The sequence below is a fragment of the Neurospora crassa genome, linkage group I, assembly GCF_000182925.2.
Source record: "Neurospora crassa OR74A linkage group I, whole genome shotgun sequence".
Lineage (NCBI taxonomy): Eukaryota > Fungi > Ascomycota > Sordariomycetes > Sordariales > Sordariaceae > Neurospora > Neurospora crassa.
In genome coordinates, this window is record NC_026501.1 from 6,787,981 (window position 1) to 6,806,834 (window position 18,854).

Genomic DNA, 18,854 nt, shown 5'->3' on the forward strand with positions numbered 1-18,854 from the left:
GAATGTCTGAAAATAGACATCCACGCCAAGATCACTACGCAGTACATCCGGCTTCCTTCCGGAACTGAAAGTTGACCTGTAACTCTGCAACCTTCGAACAAAAGGTGATTAATAGAAGGCCCAAAGACCCCCTGTTGAGTTCAGGGATTCGTTATAATCCAACCCTTTTTGTTCAAGGGACACGCGTCGGTGATGATGGTGAAGCGGCCGGTTGTGCTCGCCGATACTATTTCCGTATCTCATGCATATCGGGCTCCACGTAGCTGGCGAGAACCGGGAGGAGGCCGATGCCATGCTAGCATAGCAGCAAGGTACAAATTACCAACCACTCGCCAATTCTCCGACGGTCATAGATTCCGGAGTGTCGTGTGCTTGCAGCAACGGGATGGGGCATTCTGTATGACACCGACGAACAGGCTGTTTGTCGGCATCCGGCTGGTCAATTTTATCTCACGGCATTGGTACCAGCTCACTTAGCATGCTGCCGGCGTGCTGACGTGCGATGCGCACACCTGCCGCCGCGCCGCAGGCTACATGGCACCATTTTCCCAAATGAGAAAAAAAAAAAAAAAAAAAAAAAAAAAGAAAAGAGAAATGGCTGCCGTCGTCTAAGGCGGGTCAGGGTTGGCAGCGTGGCGGTTTCCCTCCCCTTTCACGGCCTACAGATGGTTAGGAGCAATGTCGACTGCTACACAGAAAGCATCTATCGCTACGAAGCGGGTCTGTATCAGGAGGATTTGGGCCTTCTTACCAATTGTCACGACGACGAATACTATCCAATCCAGCATTTGTATCGACCGGAAATGTGTTTGGATGGAGATGCCTAACTGTCCGTCTCGGCTTGTCCCGAAACATACCGACTGCAGATGATCAGATCTTGAGGTTGTTTATTCACTTCTTTCGGCTTATTGGAACAAGATGCAGAGGCCCGAAAAATATCTGCCTTCGGCGCTCCGTAACCGCGCCTCGGCCGGCTGGTCAAATCGGAACGGGACATTGTCGACTTTCTCGCGAATAATAAGCGATGCCCGGAGACAGACGGTGGAGCAATCCATTTGCCAAGACTAGGCCGGCAACTCTCCGATATCCGTCAGTTCAGGGACCCTTATTGTCGTCTCTGCAGCCCTGTGGCGGTGGCCGTACCGCGCCGAGCCGGTCCGTCCGATCTGGATCGGGAATGGAATGTCCATCCTTGTCACCGAAAACGCAAAACATCATGATATTCGTCGACGGGGACGCTTGGCAGGTTACAGAACGAAGCTGTGTTTCGCCAGCATGGCGAACGTCGTCGAGCTGCTGTTTCAGACCCGGATGAAGACACCGTTGCAGACAAGATGGACAAGTCAAAGAGCTTCGGATGGAGCTCGCTCACAAACGACACGCACCCAATTAAAGTATGGTATGCACCGGCAACAGTCGGTCAGCGAAGAGAAGCTTGTGCAGCGTTTACCCCGATACACGCACCCTGATCCAACAATGCACTGGACACTGATCACCAAAGATAAGCCATATACTGTCCCTTTCCATGTTCAAGCTCCTTCAGTAATCAAACTGCAAACAAAGATTGAGCCTGAATCGGCAAACTGAACTAAAATTACTTTACCATCGTTGTGTCGATTGATACGAATAGAAGCAGACGATCCACAGTGGCCTCGCGGTGACCTTCCTTCTATCAATAACCCATTACCGGGGTTATACATTCGGTTATCGAGACAAGCACGGGTCTTTGGGACTCAACGACAACAAATGTTTTCTAATGCCTGTATTAATCATTTTTGAATACGCAGTTCCAGATTGCCCCGTGATACATACGATTAGCGAAACCATAAAGCTGCCCGGATCGTCAAATGCCGAAATGGGACGAACATCCGGCTGTCCCCAAACATCAAGTTTCCGGATCGAAATCGTATTTGCCTAACGCGCTCCAGAATGGGCAACGGCATTCGCATTCGCAATCCATCATATGTGAAAGAAGCTCTGGCGCGACCATCGATGTCTTAGATCTAATCGGCACGTGGCTGTTCCCTGCTCACACATCACACCCTTCCCAGGGGGAAAACTACCCATCTGTTGCGGGCTGATAGGTTGTTTTCCTCCAAATTTCTCTTGGCCTGTAAAAATGGCCGACGTTGATTTATGGCTCTCACCATAAGCCGATCCATGAGGGTTAGCCGGCAAGACCTGAATAGGGCCCTACATATATGCTCAACGCACCATCCACCACCCACACCATGACCAGTATTAGTTAAGAACTCCCCGAATCAAGAGCGGCGGGCCCTGCTACCCTAAGAAAGAAAGCACTGGGATGTGGTGCCGTTTGGAAGCATTCTTGCGAGACGACGAACCGTTGCTTGATAAACCACTACTAGGAACCGATCTCCATGGTCATCCCTAAGGGTAGATATATATCGCTGATCCCTTTATTGGCGTTGTGACTGCAACATCAACATGTCGCTTTCAAGACATGCGATACGAACGAACAATCAAGGGAACTGATGCTCATTCTTTCATGCAGGAACATTCTTCTGTTGTACGTGGCCGTCAATCCCGTCAGTGGTCACTTGTTCCAGTGGTCTCCAAGCTTCCACACTAGCAAACATGCGCCCGGGCTTACGTCGGATGATGGTGATGGATATTCCGGAAGTGTGCAATGGATATAGTATAGGCAAATGGACACTTTCGCAAACCCTACCGCGCGGTGAAGCTTAAGAGGTTTGGAGACAACGATGCTTACTCTGAATGCACGCAACATGCCGCCCTAGTTGCTGCCAACGCAATGGAAGCTCCACTGCGGTCATAGCTTTCCACCAGTTGCCCCTGCTGGGCGCGGGAGGTCAGGGGTAATGGACCTGCACTATCGCCTGTTTTGCACTGGCGTGGTTCCTTTTTAGGATGCGTGTTGAGGACGTAGCCAGGGGGTGACTTCCATCTTCATCAGCATTACCTAAGGGACTCGACCGCAGACGATAGTATTGGATGGATGCACTACCCGTGTCTGAGGATTTGGCATACTTGGCAGCCTTCAGTTGGCAATCAAGAATCCAATCCACGCGCGCAACCGCGAGATTGCTAAGAAAAGGTCGACGGGAAGACATGGCTCGCGGAACCATTATCGCTCTCCCGGACGATCTGTATGATGCGCATTCAGGGCCTCGATGCTGTTTCGATGCACTCGGCATGAGAATCGGCGTCGTCCGCTCTTCTTTGGAGTAGCCGAGACCGAGAAACAGCACAACGCTCCATCCACAAATCCAAGGGAGAAAGACGGTGAATATCCGACGTAGCGCCCCGAGTTCCTCCCAAATCAATGACAGATTGGATACGCTAAAATGACTTGAAACGTCCTTCCATCCCACTGCAAGAACAGCATCGACTGCATACTATCTTGTGTCAGTGGACCGCAAACGCGTGCCTGTTCAAATTCTGTTTCATGACTTGTCCAGTCTCGAACTCAGTGCTGAGAGAGGCCGCAGTGGTCCAGCGTCGGTGTTGTCAGGTTCTATGATCGTCTGCACCTTTGATGGGAACGGGATCCAAGAAGATCCGTCGGGATTTATTGCTCTGTGTCCTGCCTGGACCACTGCAGAGCCTTGAAACCTCCAAGCCCACAGAAACTCCTCTAGTCTGGCCTCGTCGGCTGAAAGGCTGGCCAGGAGCTGTACTCGAGATCCTCCTTTGATTGGATCCTACGACTGGCGGTCAACGAACCATACCCGAATCATCAACTCGCCATGCCGTTTCAACAGGCCCTCTGGCGGACCACTTGGCCAACTCATCGAATAGAATGGTTTCGAACTGTCCAGGTACCGAGGTGGGCTCTTCTCGAATCGCCAATGCAGGATGACCTGTCCCCGCTGGGAATCCATCCACACCAGCAGCCGGTCCTCATCAAATAGCACGAGGTGTCTACAGAAAGAGGCGAGATCCCTATTCAGCGAGGCTTAAGTGACGAATTTACCCTAGTTCCCTCTCTTAGGCAGACTTGGTCTCCTGTTTCTCCATATTTAGTGTAAGCATCAGACTCACATATGATCAGATACAGGTACCCTCCAAAGGGCTTTCTTCCCTCTCTGGACTGCAGTTCTCAGCCATGGGTGGCCTCCTATGGCAAGGCGATGATACCATCAGTCCATTCTAGTGGCTATGTGCCGCCATCCTTCCATTACCAGCTTAGCCATCCATTTAGCCCCTCGCTCTCCAAGATTGTCTTGAAAATGCTGTTACTTGTTTGCCTGCCATTGAAAAAGAACACTCCCGCCGTTCTACATTGACCCAAGGACACTCGAAGAATTCCGGCGCATTTCGAGGTTCAAACTCTTGCTCTTCAAGATTTTCCAGTCATCACATGGACCTCATTTGAACACTGATGCAAGATGACCTGCTTCCATCCCGTGTCATCTTGGACTGACCATCAAAAACTGCGAGTTTCTCTCCATTGGTTGGCCCGATGGGGATCCCTCTCGAAGTCAGCAGTTCCCTCTTGGTCCTAGGAGCAACCCCGCCCCCCCTGTCGAGTTGATCCGGCTCAAGAGTGGATTTGCAAGTGATATTCTTACCTCCATTCTTCTCTTTTTTTCTTCCCCTCCTAATCCTCGTCCCATCTCGTTGAACCCTGTCGAGCTTATAAAAACCATACGACAAGCAAAGTATCGCCACCCTCAGCAAAGCCCAACCCCTCGACTATCCCCCTCCTTATGTTTCGGATTTTCGCATGTCGGAGCCCCAAGATGTGTCGAGACCCCACCACCGCAAAGGTCTAGCCCACCTTCGAGGAACGGGATCATTCCGTCTTGAAGGAGGGAGGTAGTTAGGTGACAATAACATATCGCTTGAGCCTAGTTCGGGCCGCTTGAAGGGTCACGGCCCAGCTAAAAGAGAGAGGCACATTGGGCGTGAGAAGGAAGGCATTCCGCATCAAGGACTGGCTGGCTGGTTGGATATGCGGGGTTTCTATGGCTTGATGGATAGTCCACCCCGCGCCAGAACAGTAGTCACTGCGTGCCGACTTTCCCCAAGCTGGGGCCATTGACGAGCTGTCCTTCGCTGGTAGTCGGTCTGTTACAGGTTGGCTTTGACAGGGAGAGTGTAGGATCGCGGGGTGATTGGGATATCTCACCTGGGCCCGATGGCGAGTAACATCCACGATGCTGACTCGTCAACCAAGCAGCAGCCCCTGCTGTCTTTCCATTCGGTGGAACGGATAAAGGGGTTGACCCAAACCCCTTCGCCAACCAGATAGGTAGGTTGCGGAACGGACCGAGTGCTTAGAGATGCTTGTCTCGAGGGCAAAGGTAGAGCGCGTCCACATGCTTTTGTCTGGGCAATGGCTCAACTTCCATGTCCATCCTAGGCCTAGTGAAGGGGCTTCTACTACTACTACTACTACTACTACTACTACAGCGGGAAACGAGCCACCAAGATACACTCACGAAATAGACAAAGATATGATAAATGGGCAGAAGAGAAGAATAAGAACAAGCAGTAAGTGGGTGACTTGAAGAATGGCCACATCTAATGACGGAAAATAGTCTGCCCTGGCCAATGCTCGCAGGCGTGTTTGTCGCGAGATTTTGAGAACCAACCACATAGGGCGGATGGACTAGGTAGGTAGTCTAGTGATTGATGCCCAAAGGTTTACCAGACGGCTTTCACAAGACTAACCTAGTACTAGCATTACACACTGTTGATACAACTACAACCTTCTTCTTTTGGTTCCGACCAAAGGGCATTGCCAACGGTGCGAAGTGCACTTTGCATTCAAATGATCATCACCCAGTGACTCGGCACTTTGGCCATGGCAAGGACGGATGGTCAGCACCAAACCGGGTCGTCCACCCGTGCGGCTCTGGTTGCCGAAGGCTCTTTCTGGGTCAAGATGGAGTGAAACAGCGTGGGGGGGGAGGGGGGGAAACGTTGATCACCGGAGCCGAGTAAGAGATAACGTTGGTTTTAGTACGCCACAGTACACTACACTATACCTAGAAGCCCGCCCCTCAAAACGGATCTCTCAAACGTTTTGCTACTAGTCTGTCTTCATACAAAGAGGTAGTATGGTAGGCTGGTATAACAACACCCCCCCCCTCCCCGACGCCGTCCTGTGAATGGAAACGGATCGGCGCGCGGAGAAAGCTACGCCAGGAGTCTAGACTGGTCCGAGCCCGAACATAAGCTTGCACACTTCACAGTGGCAGTGTGGCTGGCTTGTGACTTTGTTGGAGTTGGCTTCACTCATTCCTCCCTCTCGTACGACACTGTTTCGTGGTCTTCTTTACCATCGATGCTGACATTGACACCGTAGTCGATTCCCTTGCTGTTCATGACGGAATTTTACAGTCTCTCTCTCTCCACAGGGAGCCGGGAGGCCAACTACCCTCTTTCGGGGTTCTTTTGGGTAGCGATGTGCGATGTAAAAGTGTTGTGTTGATCCTCTGACTTGAGTATCGGTAAGTCATGTTGTAAATGTGAGTAGAGGTAGGTAGGTAGCTACTGCTTACTGCCCGTGTAGTAGTGTACTACTGAGGACTTACTCTCAGGAGCCTGATTGAAGATGCAGTGCGTGAAGAAACATTTCAGGGTAGAGCCAAGTCACCCAGCCATTGATGTCAATTACAGTAGTAGCTCAATCTTCATGTTCCTTGTATTTGGAGTGTTTTGGAGACTCCAACACTTCAACACATATCCTCTCTGAACGCCGCAGAGCGTAAATTATGAAATGGCAGGGAGCACTGGATAAGGTACATGAGCAAATGGAGAGCTCACAATTGTCAGGTAAGGATAGATAATGGCATGTGCGGCGACACATAGATCAGCCCTACATCATATTGCCAAGCTCAGCCCGGTTCTCGGAGGTACGGAGTGATTCTCTTGCTTACCTCTACCTTGAGTAGCTGACATGAATGGTACTACTCCCATCTTGTGCTTCGCGAATGCCTCTGCACAGATGTGTGGATGCCAAGTATCAGTAAGAAGGAAGGTAGGTAGTTTCGGAATCGTCATGTTAGAGACGACGTCTACCTCCAGACCACTTATTTTGATAATCTGTTCCCGACTGTTTGGGTTTGAAAATTCATCATCAGTGTGCATTGGTTCAATCGCATTGATTACCTACCTAGTTGATCAACCAAAACCGAAAGTCCATTACAGTCGGTCACTAATATTACGAGTTTGTTTTTCAGTCTTTGGAATATCGAGTGTTAGAAGGGGTAGTAGAGCGATCGAATCTATCATACCAGTTAAGGATGGCACTCACTAACAGAGGTCTTGACATTCAGCCACCCAGCGTCGTAAGGGACTTGTCATTACGCCACTGCCTCTCAGTACTGCAATCTTGGTTGACTGCAGCGACAACCGAGCAACTTGGGGGGGAGACAATCGTGAAGAACTTGCACGCAGGCAAAAAAGCAGTTGCGTGGTGGTCGCCCCGATCACCGCCGCGTGACCACCACTCACGGAAGTGGCAGCTCACGAGCAACTGCCCAATACTGTAATACTTACCCCTACAATTACTTAGTACCTCTAGGTACGTAGAGGTAGTTCAGTTTGAGCAGGGAAGGGAACGAAGTCCGTCGGTACCTCAGGCTAAAATGCAACTACTACCTAAGGTACTCAAGTACCTACCCTAGGTAGATACCCAGCTGTATCCTGCTCTCACGTACGAAAGTCGTTCTTACCTGCCTGGCCGTACGTAGAAAGGAGAAACGAGTTTGGGAAGGCACGCTCAGTTGAGAGACATCCGTCGTGCTTGCATACTATCGGTTTTTGGATATGATTAACTGGTGTAGTGTAGAGGTTCCTACCTAGAACCTCTAGGTAAGCAAGCACGGATCTTTTCAGCTCAGGCCTCCAAGCAGATTCTTTTCTCCGGCCAGATGAATTAGTTGTTGGTTCACAGAATGAGAAGACAATTCATTTCCTTGTCGGAGTTCCAAATCCTACTACCTACCTGCTTATTCGAGCCAATCCAACTTAGGAGACAACTCGATCAGAAGCAGATAAGCGAACAACACTGGCGGGACAATGGGGGCACTGCATAGTTGCAAGAACGAGAAAGACTAACACTCTCAAACCACTGAAGTTCGCATTCCCTTGCAAAACGCGAGTATTACAAGTAAGGAACTATCCAGTGGAACTGGGATGACGCTACGAAGAAATGAGTGTTGAAGCAGGCCGATGTCTCGTGCTAGAGGTTGGTTGACTTTGCACGTATCACGTCGTTATTCAAAACACTGCATCATCATGATTACCTACGTATGGTTGATCTAGGGTAGCTCCAAGAAGAGGGGCCTGGTGGTCGAGTAGTACCTGGTGAGAGAGACGCTCATATGGTACACTGTAGCCAAAGGTCCATCGTCTTCCTACAAGTGTTGACTAATCTTCAGTAGAAGAGTGTCTCTGTCGCTGAAGGTGCAGTGCAGTACCCTCAATGGGACCAGTTGGGCTAGGAAGGTTCTACCAAGTACCAACTGAGCCTAGGTTGGTCGCTTATCAAGAGCAGACGGGACGAGCGCTGGAGGTCCAGATCTCGTCCGATGGTGCTTGTTGTCCTCTAGCACAACGACGGGAGAAGTAGGTGCCCGATGGAAGGTGTGGCTGATTGTGACGGAGATGCCATATATTCCTAGAAGGGAATAAAGCGATACAGTCAGGTAGTACTCACATATCAGTTGTTTCAGATACTCACTTGAAATCTTGTTTTTTTTTTTTTAAAAAAAAAAAAAAAAAAAAAAAAAATCAGTCAATGTGGATCTCTTGAACGACACTCTGATAGATCTGGACTAAAATCCGAAAGTACTAGGTACTATAGGGATAGATTGTTTCCATCCATGTTAACACAGTTTTGAACCTGACGGGGCGCGAACAGTCAGCACTTTAACTCAGACAGCTGTGGATGTAATTTAGGAGAGTACCTAGAGAGTGTCCTTTGAAGGTCGGAGACGTGACTACCTTCAAGACCTGTCCGAAGGTGTTGGTGGTTATTTTCTCCCCGACCAATAAGTTCAACGGCATCTTATACTTGGGAAAATGACGGTACAATGATCAATACAGCTCTGTCTTTATAGTGCTTCGAGAAATCATTGCTCAGTCCTAAATACTGTTTACGTGTCTCGTTTGTATATATCGATGGACTGGCTAGGCAATATCTTGATCCTATTTGCTTGATCCGCACTAAAAGAGTCCATATCCAGGGATCGTCTGATCGTTGCACAGGATCCTAGGGCAAGCAAAAGAGAGTAAAAAAAAAAAATAAGAAACCCATCTTGATAAGTATTTCCTCATCTAATGATAGACATTGGTAGGAACACAGTTGATGAAAGGCAGGTAAGGGTCATTCCTCTATCCAAATTGCGAACAGAAGAGAGATCCTAGGATCCTGATCACATTGGAATCGTTTTTCCTGACCCCCCTATTAGGGCTTGGATCTAATCCTGCTGGTTTGAAAAAACGAAGCAACGGAGGATGAAGGACGGAATAGTCCAAGTCCCAACCATGTACCTAATCAAAAGTCAAATCAACAGAGCGAGTGAAATAGTGAGTGCTACCGGAGCCGGCCACTACATGTATCATCTGGAAAAATGTTCTTAGGCGTATAAAGTAGTTTTATTCTCCTTTAGTTGATGGCAGAGGTGGCCTAAAACAGTAAAGACCAGCATACAAATCACGGAGAAGCTGTCTTTCCTTTTTTTTTTTTTTTTTTTTTTTTTTTTTTTTTTTTTTTTTTTTTTGGTGGCCAATGGAATCTTGTGTCCCGTAGTCTCTCTAGCCGGTTGAAGCTCTGGCTGCTTACAAAAGAACCATAGGATGTGCGCGATGGAATGATATCAACTTATCATGAGCCTTTCCCACACCGTACCTCGACAACAAGACTTCTTCCGTGGTATGGAAAGTGGTGTCGGTTAGGTACTTTGCGCTCTGTAGAGGTAGCTGACAGGTCCTCCCTGGCTGCTTCTATGCAAGATCACTCACTAGAGGTACCTGCGAGTCTAACGAGGTATGTTGCTTGTATCACGTCCCTTCTTATTCGGTCAACCACCTTGTCGCCTCACGCCTCTGGGCTTTTCAATCCAATGGACACCAACACAAAATCACAAACCACGCACTACACGGTGCTGTACGATCACCGCTAGAATCTAGGTACAGGCAGTCAACGACCGCCCTGTTTTCTGCAATCCAACGGTTGAAGAGTAACAGAAAATAATCGTTTTTGAGATGTCATTAGCTCTCGCATTGGCTTTTAACACTCGCGAACGTCGACGCTGTTGATTTCGAGCCGTTAGATTGCCGTCAGCCCTGACCACAGCAGATACGTTCACAGGGTCGGATGTGATTCGGGTTTTGATCAAACTATGTCCAGACGTTGCCATGTGTGTCCGTTGACCAAAGCTTAACCGAGACGCGAATTTTGATAACACTCGTCTGAATGGGGGAACGACTGCGTTGAAGATGCGTAAGTACACTCGGGACAGAACAAGCAAAGAAGAACGAAAGGGAGCGAAAAGGGTTAGCTAGTTGTAACAAACATCAACTTGCTTCCGATAACCACATCAGGCTTGAATGTAGGTGGTTTAAGTGAAAGGGGTGATTGTCATGAGTTGCTGCTTCATGTTGTGTAGTACAACCTCAGCAAACATCATCAATGAGCATTTCTTCATCGGCGTCGGATTAGGCACGTAGCCATAGGTTTCAGACAAACTAACTTACTAGATGTACGGGATGGGTTGTACTGCTGGTACGTTCTTGTAAGTGTTTGCTTACCTACCGTTCTTAACTACCTCCTGTGTTCTCCTCTGTGCAGCCGATTTGGGTAATGTCAAACATGCTGGATTGGCTTCAAGTTGATGCGGGCCGTTGACCAACTCGGTCACCTACAGAGAGCTGTTACCTGACGGGAAGTAGTGTCCTGGTGTCAAATGGTGACATGAACGTTTGCGCGACTGGCTTGAAATCCCAAGAACTTGTTCGGTTCTTGTTGACGCCAAAACATCAACTTGGAACGTGAAGTGTGAATAGGGCGCCTCTGACGTATAGAGGAGGAGGAGGAGGTCGATCCCAATTAGAGTGTAGTGCTGGTGTTAGGTCAAAGGTAGTTATATCCAGCTGCTGTTAGACATTGGTTAAGGCTACGCCAATTTTGCCTGTCCGTCAGTATCACCTGCCATCCCAAGCTCGGACAAGACACCGGCTTACTAACAGAATGATTTGAAGTCCCGGCAGCTCGGAGCGCTTGGCCAAAATCCACTGAATCTCGATCTCGTGACCTGATCAGAGCGGCCGACACGGCACATGCTCACAACACAACCAAGCGTATGTACAACACAGAGCATCGAATCTGGGGACAAAGGGCACATGGCAACAACAGCTTGAGCATCGATCCATCCCCGAGCTGCCAAGTCCATGGGATAGGATTTCAGCTTGGTGAATGAAATGAGTTTTGGGCTTTTTCGAGGACCCTTCTGCGAATGAAATTCTGGAGCTGTGGAAGTTCATGTTCATCATCGCGTGGTGGCGCGACCGTGCACCGCTACATAGGTACTTACAAGTGTACACCATGATTTGCGACAACAAGAGAGCTAGGGTACTGTAGCTGAGGTAGGTGCCTCCCTGGGAGAGTTGATGGACGTGGATCCACACCGCATCAGGTCGCCCGGGTTGCGTTTAATTACTGCATCCACCAGTTGCTCCGCCCTTCCTCATAAACAACCCACGGATTCGCTTTCGCTTGTGCTTCAAGCGAGCCGTGAATAGTCACAAAACACAACGAGGCATTTTTCAAGCGCTACACTAGAGCTAGAATCCCTCAAAGAGTGACTTTTTGGTAACAGATCCTCCTCATCCCTGGTTAACTCGGTAGACCTTTATGGAGGTTTGCGTACCTTGTATGCATGCACGTGTAGTGATTCTCGGTGCTCATCGCCATCAAAAGCGGTGATTTCTCAGTCAGCAGCTTCTCAGCAGAGCGAACTCGGCCGAACCGAGAACCTTGGGAGCCACCACCAAAGCTAACGGGAAGCGAACCCGTGCACGACTCCCAGAAGTCGGTCTGACCCTTGACCTGTGGAGGAAAGTGTGGGCCTTGGAAGGAAAAGAAGCAAAAGAGAAGGGAAGGGCCGGGCGAATCAGAGGACTGACCCAAACGACACGAACCGCAGAGCGTTCTGTGCGCAGATCCGCAGAAAGAGCCCCGGGGACTGTAACCCGGCCGACTAACCGACCCCGACCTCCTCCCCGACCGACAACGACGCGGGATTTGCGCAGTTGCAGTGTAGTGTAGCAACTGGGAGAGCGACACTGCAGGCCATTATGAACTGCATGTCAACAGGTCGGTGAGTGGATGACCCCCTCGAGGACCCCCCCCCCCCCCCTGGCAAGCCACCCTCTGAGTGGTTCAACTGGACTGGTTGAAGCCTGACAGTGGAGATAGATAATCAAGACTTGTGGTTGGTGAGCGAGGGCGCCTTGAGCCGGTTTGGGAAGGTGCTGTGGCTTTGGAGGTTGGCTCTGTGGTTCCTTGGTGTGCTGCGCATGCTGTTGAGACCGTGTGGTGTTTGCTGGATGAGTGAAGCATTCGACCGCGACTCTGACTTTCGTCTGGGAAGAGGTTCGTAGGCGGCTGGTAAGTTCCGGAGTCAAGGACCCAAACTCATTTGAGTTGGTGGAGCGATGAACCCCTGTTTCTGGAAGCTCTCCCACTCTGCCCGTTCCTGAATATCCGTTGGTGAATCCATCTTCTGTAGCCCTGGCAGTTCGCGGTCGCCGCTCGGTCGACAGATCCCCTATCACGAGATTTTGACTTGCCCCGACTCAGATAAGAGCAAGGCGGAAAGAGAGAGACCCGAGCTCCCGGATCCCAGGGAAACGATTCACTTCATATAACCCATTGAGGCTGTGAAGCAACAAGTTGATCAATCAAAGGGGGGGGGGGGGGGGGGGGGGGGGGGGGGCATCTGAATTGCGGACTCCGGTAGCTCCTCTTGCTCGCGGACCGCTTGTTATGCTGCCATCCTTGTAACATGTGAGGAAGAGAACCTGTACCCTATGCAAGTCACTTGCCACTATACATACCGTAGTTTCGAGTTCAAACCCTACCAAGTAGCAGCTGGGAGTTGCATCGTCGATGCAGTCTTTTACATTTCAAGCTGGAAGTCCGCCACTTATAGATCGCTCTCGAGTTTCTCCGACCGTTTACGATCCACGGGGTTTCTGTATTGTTTTTGGTGGTGCTGGTCACCGCTCCTCAAGCATCCCATGCTCACTTTTTGCCCCTCGGCGCCGCGGAACAGTACCGGGCGGGATTCGGTTGGAAGAGCACCAACGGGGTTGCTGAGGACTTGCCGGTCTGCTCCAGTGTAGGTGAGTTCAGTTCCCACTTCTCGCAGCGGTGGTTGCGCGCTATCATGGACGCTACTGAGCGTCTGGGCCATGGAATGGAACCACGGACCAGCAGAAAGCCCGGTAGTATGGTCCGGGTTGCTGGTGCCTTTGTCTTTTGGGTTGAAAATTGTGTGAGAGCTTGAGTGGGTGGTTTGGAGGAACCAATATGGCTGAAGCATGTTTGCCGGCCGAGCCATTCAAAGAGTGGACTCTGGCTGAAGAGGGAAAGGGGACCAGTGATCACAAACCAACATGTGCTCTGTGCGTCCTGAATCCCCACCACAGATCGCTGTCATGGTTGCCATGATTGTTTGTTGTTTATGATGTCTTTCTTTTATTTTTGCCGTGAGCATTCATGTTGGGTGAAACGTGATAAGGAATACTGAAACACTATAACCAATGCCTGCACACCTGGGCCTACATGGACGACGGTGATGCCGGGTGCAACTCCCACTGCGATCCATGGCCTCGTCCTGCAAAATGGGACATGGATAGGCATGATATGATGGTTGCCCGTTGGTCAGGCCAGATAGCGTGGTCTGAGCAGTGTTCTGATGGATATGTGCGATATGTGAGCTCTCAGGTTCCAGGCCTCGGGGTTTGAGAGTCGGTGTCTCTTCTCCAAACCGTAGACCCGCATTCCGTCCGGGCGGCGACGGCCCGGAAGCCAGAACCAACAAGCGGCCGGACCGCCGTCACGATCATGTAGTATTGATTGGCCGGTGGTTCGACCAGACTCGCAGAGTTTTCTACGGTCTGCAAGCAGCGTGCAGCTGGTGCAGCAGCGAGCTTGAAGGCGGTCTGAAGGCGGTCAAGGTGTTTTGTTAAGAGTTTGGCCTGTGCGACCCGCCCACGGCTAACACTTGAGCGTGCGTCTCCACTCTTCCCAACCTAATGCAGCTTGGGGAAGAGGGTCCATCTCTCCTCCCGTCCTCTCTCCTCTCCCCGCCCCACAGCCGCCTGCCTCAGAGCGAGAACCACGCACGCAGACTGGTGGGTTGACGGGTGCTTTGGTGCGGTGACTGGCATCACGACGCTGCAGCTTCATTACTGGCAGCACCACAGAAGGGCTTTGGAAATGAGGAATGAGGCTGAATCAATCAATCAGAAGCCGGCCTTGGTCAGTGGGCGGACCCCATTGAGCGGCGCCGTCCAAGCCGTCCACTTTCTAGTCGGATGTCCTGCATGGGCTGCGAGTTGCGCGCTGCAGTTCATCGTTAGCTCTAGTGTGGTGTACGTACTGCTAGCTAGCCAAGTTATGTACATGGCGATGTGCGGCATACACCATGGTGAGATTCCACCTTGGGCTCGATTGGAAAAGGAGCCCAGAATAGATGGAAAGAGGAACAGCAGGAGGCAATCTCGTCACTTGAGCGCGCAGATCTCCTTTGACCTTTCACCTACTAGCTAGTAGCCCGTGCGGCGAGAGTCGAAGCCACTGCAGTGCACAAGTGGAAGTTGCGCAGGCGAAATGAAATTGCAGAGCGAGACCGACAGAAAACCGGGTTTTCTCTGTGCATAGTGCCATTGGAACTCGGGCTGTGGCTTGCATAAACTCTTCATTTTACTTATTCAAGCACCTCTCCGCGCTACCACTGCACTCTGCCCACACACAGAGTACATCTTGACGGTATCGACCATCTGATCTTTCTCGTGCCGTGATACTGTACACTACACACGACACAAAGTCTGAGCAGCCCTAGCTCTTGGTCACCGATCCCCCTCCTCGCCATCCAAAGTGGGATTGGTCCAAGAGTTACCCCTCCTCCGCCTTTTCCATCGAGCGTCTGGTGCTGCATCTCATACCACAGATACCACCTTCGAAAAGGCGGAAGCAGTCTTCCTCGTCTGTTCCTTTCTCGCTAACCACTCGCTACTGCTGCGTCTGCGGAGTCCCGATGCATCCAAACTGGCGGTCTCGTCTCCCGCCCCGTCGTGAATGCTAGTGCCTGGTTAAGGACCAGGACTGTTTACTGCGGGCTTTGCTTAACTGGAATTTACCAGACGCTCCCCCCCCCCCCCCCCCCCCCCCCGCTCGCGGCTCCCCTGACGCGCGCCTGACAAGGGACCAGGGCGGCGGGCAATAACTTGCGCTTCGAACCTTTCCGCTTTCACTCTCTTTCCACTCGCTTTCCACCAGACAGGGCCCGGGGAGAACAAACCCGACAGGGACTCTGGTTTTTTGCACCAGACAAGGGAAGGGCACTTGTCGAAGGGGGTGCTGCTTCCAGAGCGGACTTCCAAAGCGGACTAGGTCTTGTCCACCGCGTCCACCGCACCGCTGGGGACGCTCACTGGGTCCCAAATTGCAAGTGGTCCCAAACAAGGGCCAATTTCTCGTTTATATTTCCATCGCCGCCGGTCCCCCCCTCCCCCTCCAAGACGCCATCGTCGTCGGAAGCTACGGTGGTTGGACAGGAACTTCGGTGGCCGGTTGCGATCTTATCTTCCCCTCCTACCCTTCATCAAAGGTTCCTTCGATCCCAAGTTTCTTTCAATATCATCCCAACTCTCATAATACCCACCCTGCCCCGCGCCGGCTTCCGCGGCTAGTCCCCCCCTCAGGATCCCTCAACTTGGAATCTTCCAGGTTATCCCACTCTGTAACCATGACGTCCTTCTCCCTCACGGGCGCCGCCCCCAACAAACTCACAAAGACCCGAGGCGCAAAGGTGGTCAAGCCAATTCTGAAAAAGCTGTCGTCGTCGCCAAAGAACTCGCTGGATTTGAACCGTGGATGGGATGAGCAGCCGGTGGATCAACTCGACATCGACAACGGAAACAACAGGAATAGCGTCAACTATAGGTCCGCAAAGGATGTCGGCTTTGGGTACGCTGGAGGTGTTGTAGCCGCAAAGGCAGACGAGGACAGTGTTGCCGACCTGGGTGCTACTGGAAACAGCGTTCGTGTCAAGTACCAGCACGCTCGCTCTGCTTCGCAAACATCGTCTGGCAGTGGCTCCCGAGCTTTCTGCCATCCTTTCCAGCAGACGCCGCGTACAGCTACCCCGCCGCTGTCGTATGCCCCTTCACTCGCCTCTTTCGATAACGGTCGTTACTCGCCTACCATTGCAGAGACAGAAGACGAAACGGCCACTGATTCACAGCAAGCGCAGCCGCAACCAACAAGTCACCCTATGCAGTCGCCTCCTCCTCCTCCTCCCGTCAGGTCCAACACCACCAACATTCTGCGCCAAAGGCCATCCATCGCCAGCTCTCGCGCCAATTCCTACTCGGACGCCAACTCTGCTTCAAAGGCCCTCCGCATCAACACTGGCCGATCAACCCCCACGGCCATCTCTTCCCACCCTGACGCACATGGCGTTGTTACTACCAGCCGCTCAGACGACCAGCTTGGCCAGAACGACTCCCCTACTGGCACCGTGGGCGGTGCTGCTTCCTCCACCCAGCAGCAGTCCACGGTTGTTTCTCCGACATCCTCAACTGGCACCCCAATGTCTCCCCTGCGTACCTCGCTCGATCTCACCTCGGGCTTCCCTCGTCTGCGCAGCCGTTCCACTGAGATCGACTCGGCTGCCCGTCTTGAGAAGATCCGCAATGCGCGCCGCAAGTTCGAGGAAAAGGAGAGGGCCAACCAGGAAAAGTATGATCGTGAACTGATCAAGAAGCGCGAGCGCAAGGACACCAAGGAAGCGAGCCGCATCGAAAAGGAGTCTGCGAGAAAGAGCAGCCTCAGCGATCTTCCAAGGCCCTCCATGACCCGCAAGGCCACCGCAACTAGTATCGCAACGATTACCGGCCCTACCAGAACCGCTTCGGGATTCAGCTTCACCAAGCACGGCAGCGGCGGTTCTTCCAAGACGAGTCGCTCCAAGGGCGATGTCACTGCTTCCTCATTCTGGGATCGGTCTTCCACTATCGGCCCGGCTACCAACCCTACGAGCGGCGACAATTCGCAACCCGAGATGTCTGAGAAGCATGGTCTTGGCTTCGCCAGCCGCAAGTACGAAAGCGTACCGGCTGATCAGGCTGCTCCTCCGGCTTTCATCGCCAACCCCGTGGATCATGTCAAGTTCGAGCAGACTCGCCGCCGGTCTAGCGGACCCAAAAGGAAGACCCAGAACTACTGGCAAGAGTTTATCCTTTGGTTGAGGACCAAGATTCTTCGATTGAGTGGTCGCTAAATAAGGACCCTTCCAACAACAAATCCTATTCACAAACATCGATTTGAACGGACCCAGCGCCTCATGATATCAGTCGTGCACGAGTCACGAAAATCATCAACACTCAGCATCACATTAAGCGATCCTTTTTTTCGTTCGTCAACATACCTTGGGCTGGCAACTTTTTTTCTGCACAAGAAGGCGTAGCGGGCGTTATTTGTTTTCATCAGCATGCATCAACGGGTCTTAGTGCCCTAGCCCTTCCCGTTTGGACAGGGAAGTGAGCAGCGACAGGCGTTTTGGTAATCTTTTCTTACACATGCACTGGAGTTATTTTTTGCATCCGGTGGCGGTTTCTTTTTTTACTTTTCTTACACTCATTATGATGAAGGCCCTCGATGGAGCGCCTGTTATGACACTGGATAGGGCATAGAACGGATCTTGCATTGGACGGCGATTATGGACTGGATGGTCCTGCACAGCAGGACGTCTCAGAGTTTGATTTCAACGCATATTTAGTTAGAGCATTGCGATAGGATATTGAGCATCAGCTGCTCCTCAGATAGTCTAGATCCTCAGCTCTCAGAGCTGGATACTTTTTCAAGTATCGACTGGCACTCAGTCAAAGGACAGACACACTCAAACAATACAGTAAAATTTAGACATACATACTATTTTTTTCTTGCCAACGGTAATCTCGGTGTGTATGATCTCGATATCGTCTAGAAGTGGGGGCTGGGAGGATAACCAGAACCCATTCCTTGGTTCTGGTTTGGGGTTGTAAGTGGATGAAGTACGGATGGAGGGTTGCATTGCTTTGTGGTTAAGCGCTATCGATTGCTTGTAAGTTGTAACGGCTGCGCAGTCCGTTACATTGATTGATCTTACGGCGGGATACCACCACTCAATTTGGGAGCCTCTCCTACGATACAGGATCAATGATCACTCGGTTCCTGGTACCTCGCGCCATTGAATTTAGTCTTCGAAAACAAGAATCTACGACCATTAGACGGCCTATTATGGATATACAGAGGAGATGGGCACAGATATCAAGACCAAAGTATCGAAACCCGTTGGAATATGTCGTTAAATCTTGAAGTAACTTTGAATAGCCTTCTGTCTACTTGGTCGGTCCGAATTGAATGCTTCGCGTCCATCTAACCACTAATAACAGATACAACCTCAAAGCGAGCCGCGGGCCTATTGCCTGCTTGGATTTATAGCCTCGGCATCGCCCCAATGCGGTAGCAGCGTTCGTTGTTCACAAGTGGAAGCTACCACCTCACTCAATGGTATGTCAAATTATCTCCTAACAGGTGCCAAGTATTCTGGAACTCTGGAGCAGCGTTATCCCCACCATAC

At 51.1% G+C, this 18,854-nt stretch overlaps 2 protein-coding genes across 2 annotated transcripts; one reads left to right on the plus strand and one right to left on the minus strand.

The window, feature by feature from the left end:
• Positions 1 to 13,148: 13,148 nt before the first annotated feature.
• On the minus strand, positions 13,149 to 13,547 carry NCU00907 (hypothetical protein; the record flags this gene model as incomplete). Its single annotated transcript, XM_958589.1, has 1 exon — positions 13,149 to 13,547. The coding sequence occupies one exon, from the start codon at positions 13,545 to 13,547 to the stop codon at positions 13,149 to 13,151; it is 399 nt and encodes a 132-aa protein (XP_963682.1).
• Positions 13,548 to 15,660: 2,113 nt separating this feature from the next.
• Positions 15,661 to 17,969, plus strand: NCU00906 (hypothetical protein). The gene has a single exon (XM_958730.2). The coding sequence runs from the start codon at positions 15,978 to 15,980 to the stop codon at positions 17,511 to 17,513; it is 1,536 nt and encodes a 511-aa protein (XP_963823.1). The 5' UTR covers positions 15,661 to 15,977; the 3' UTR covers positions 17,514 to 17,969.
• Positions 17,970 to 18,854: the final 885 nt, after the last annotated feature.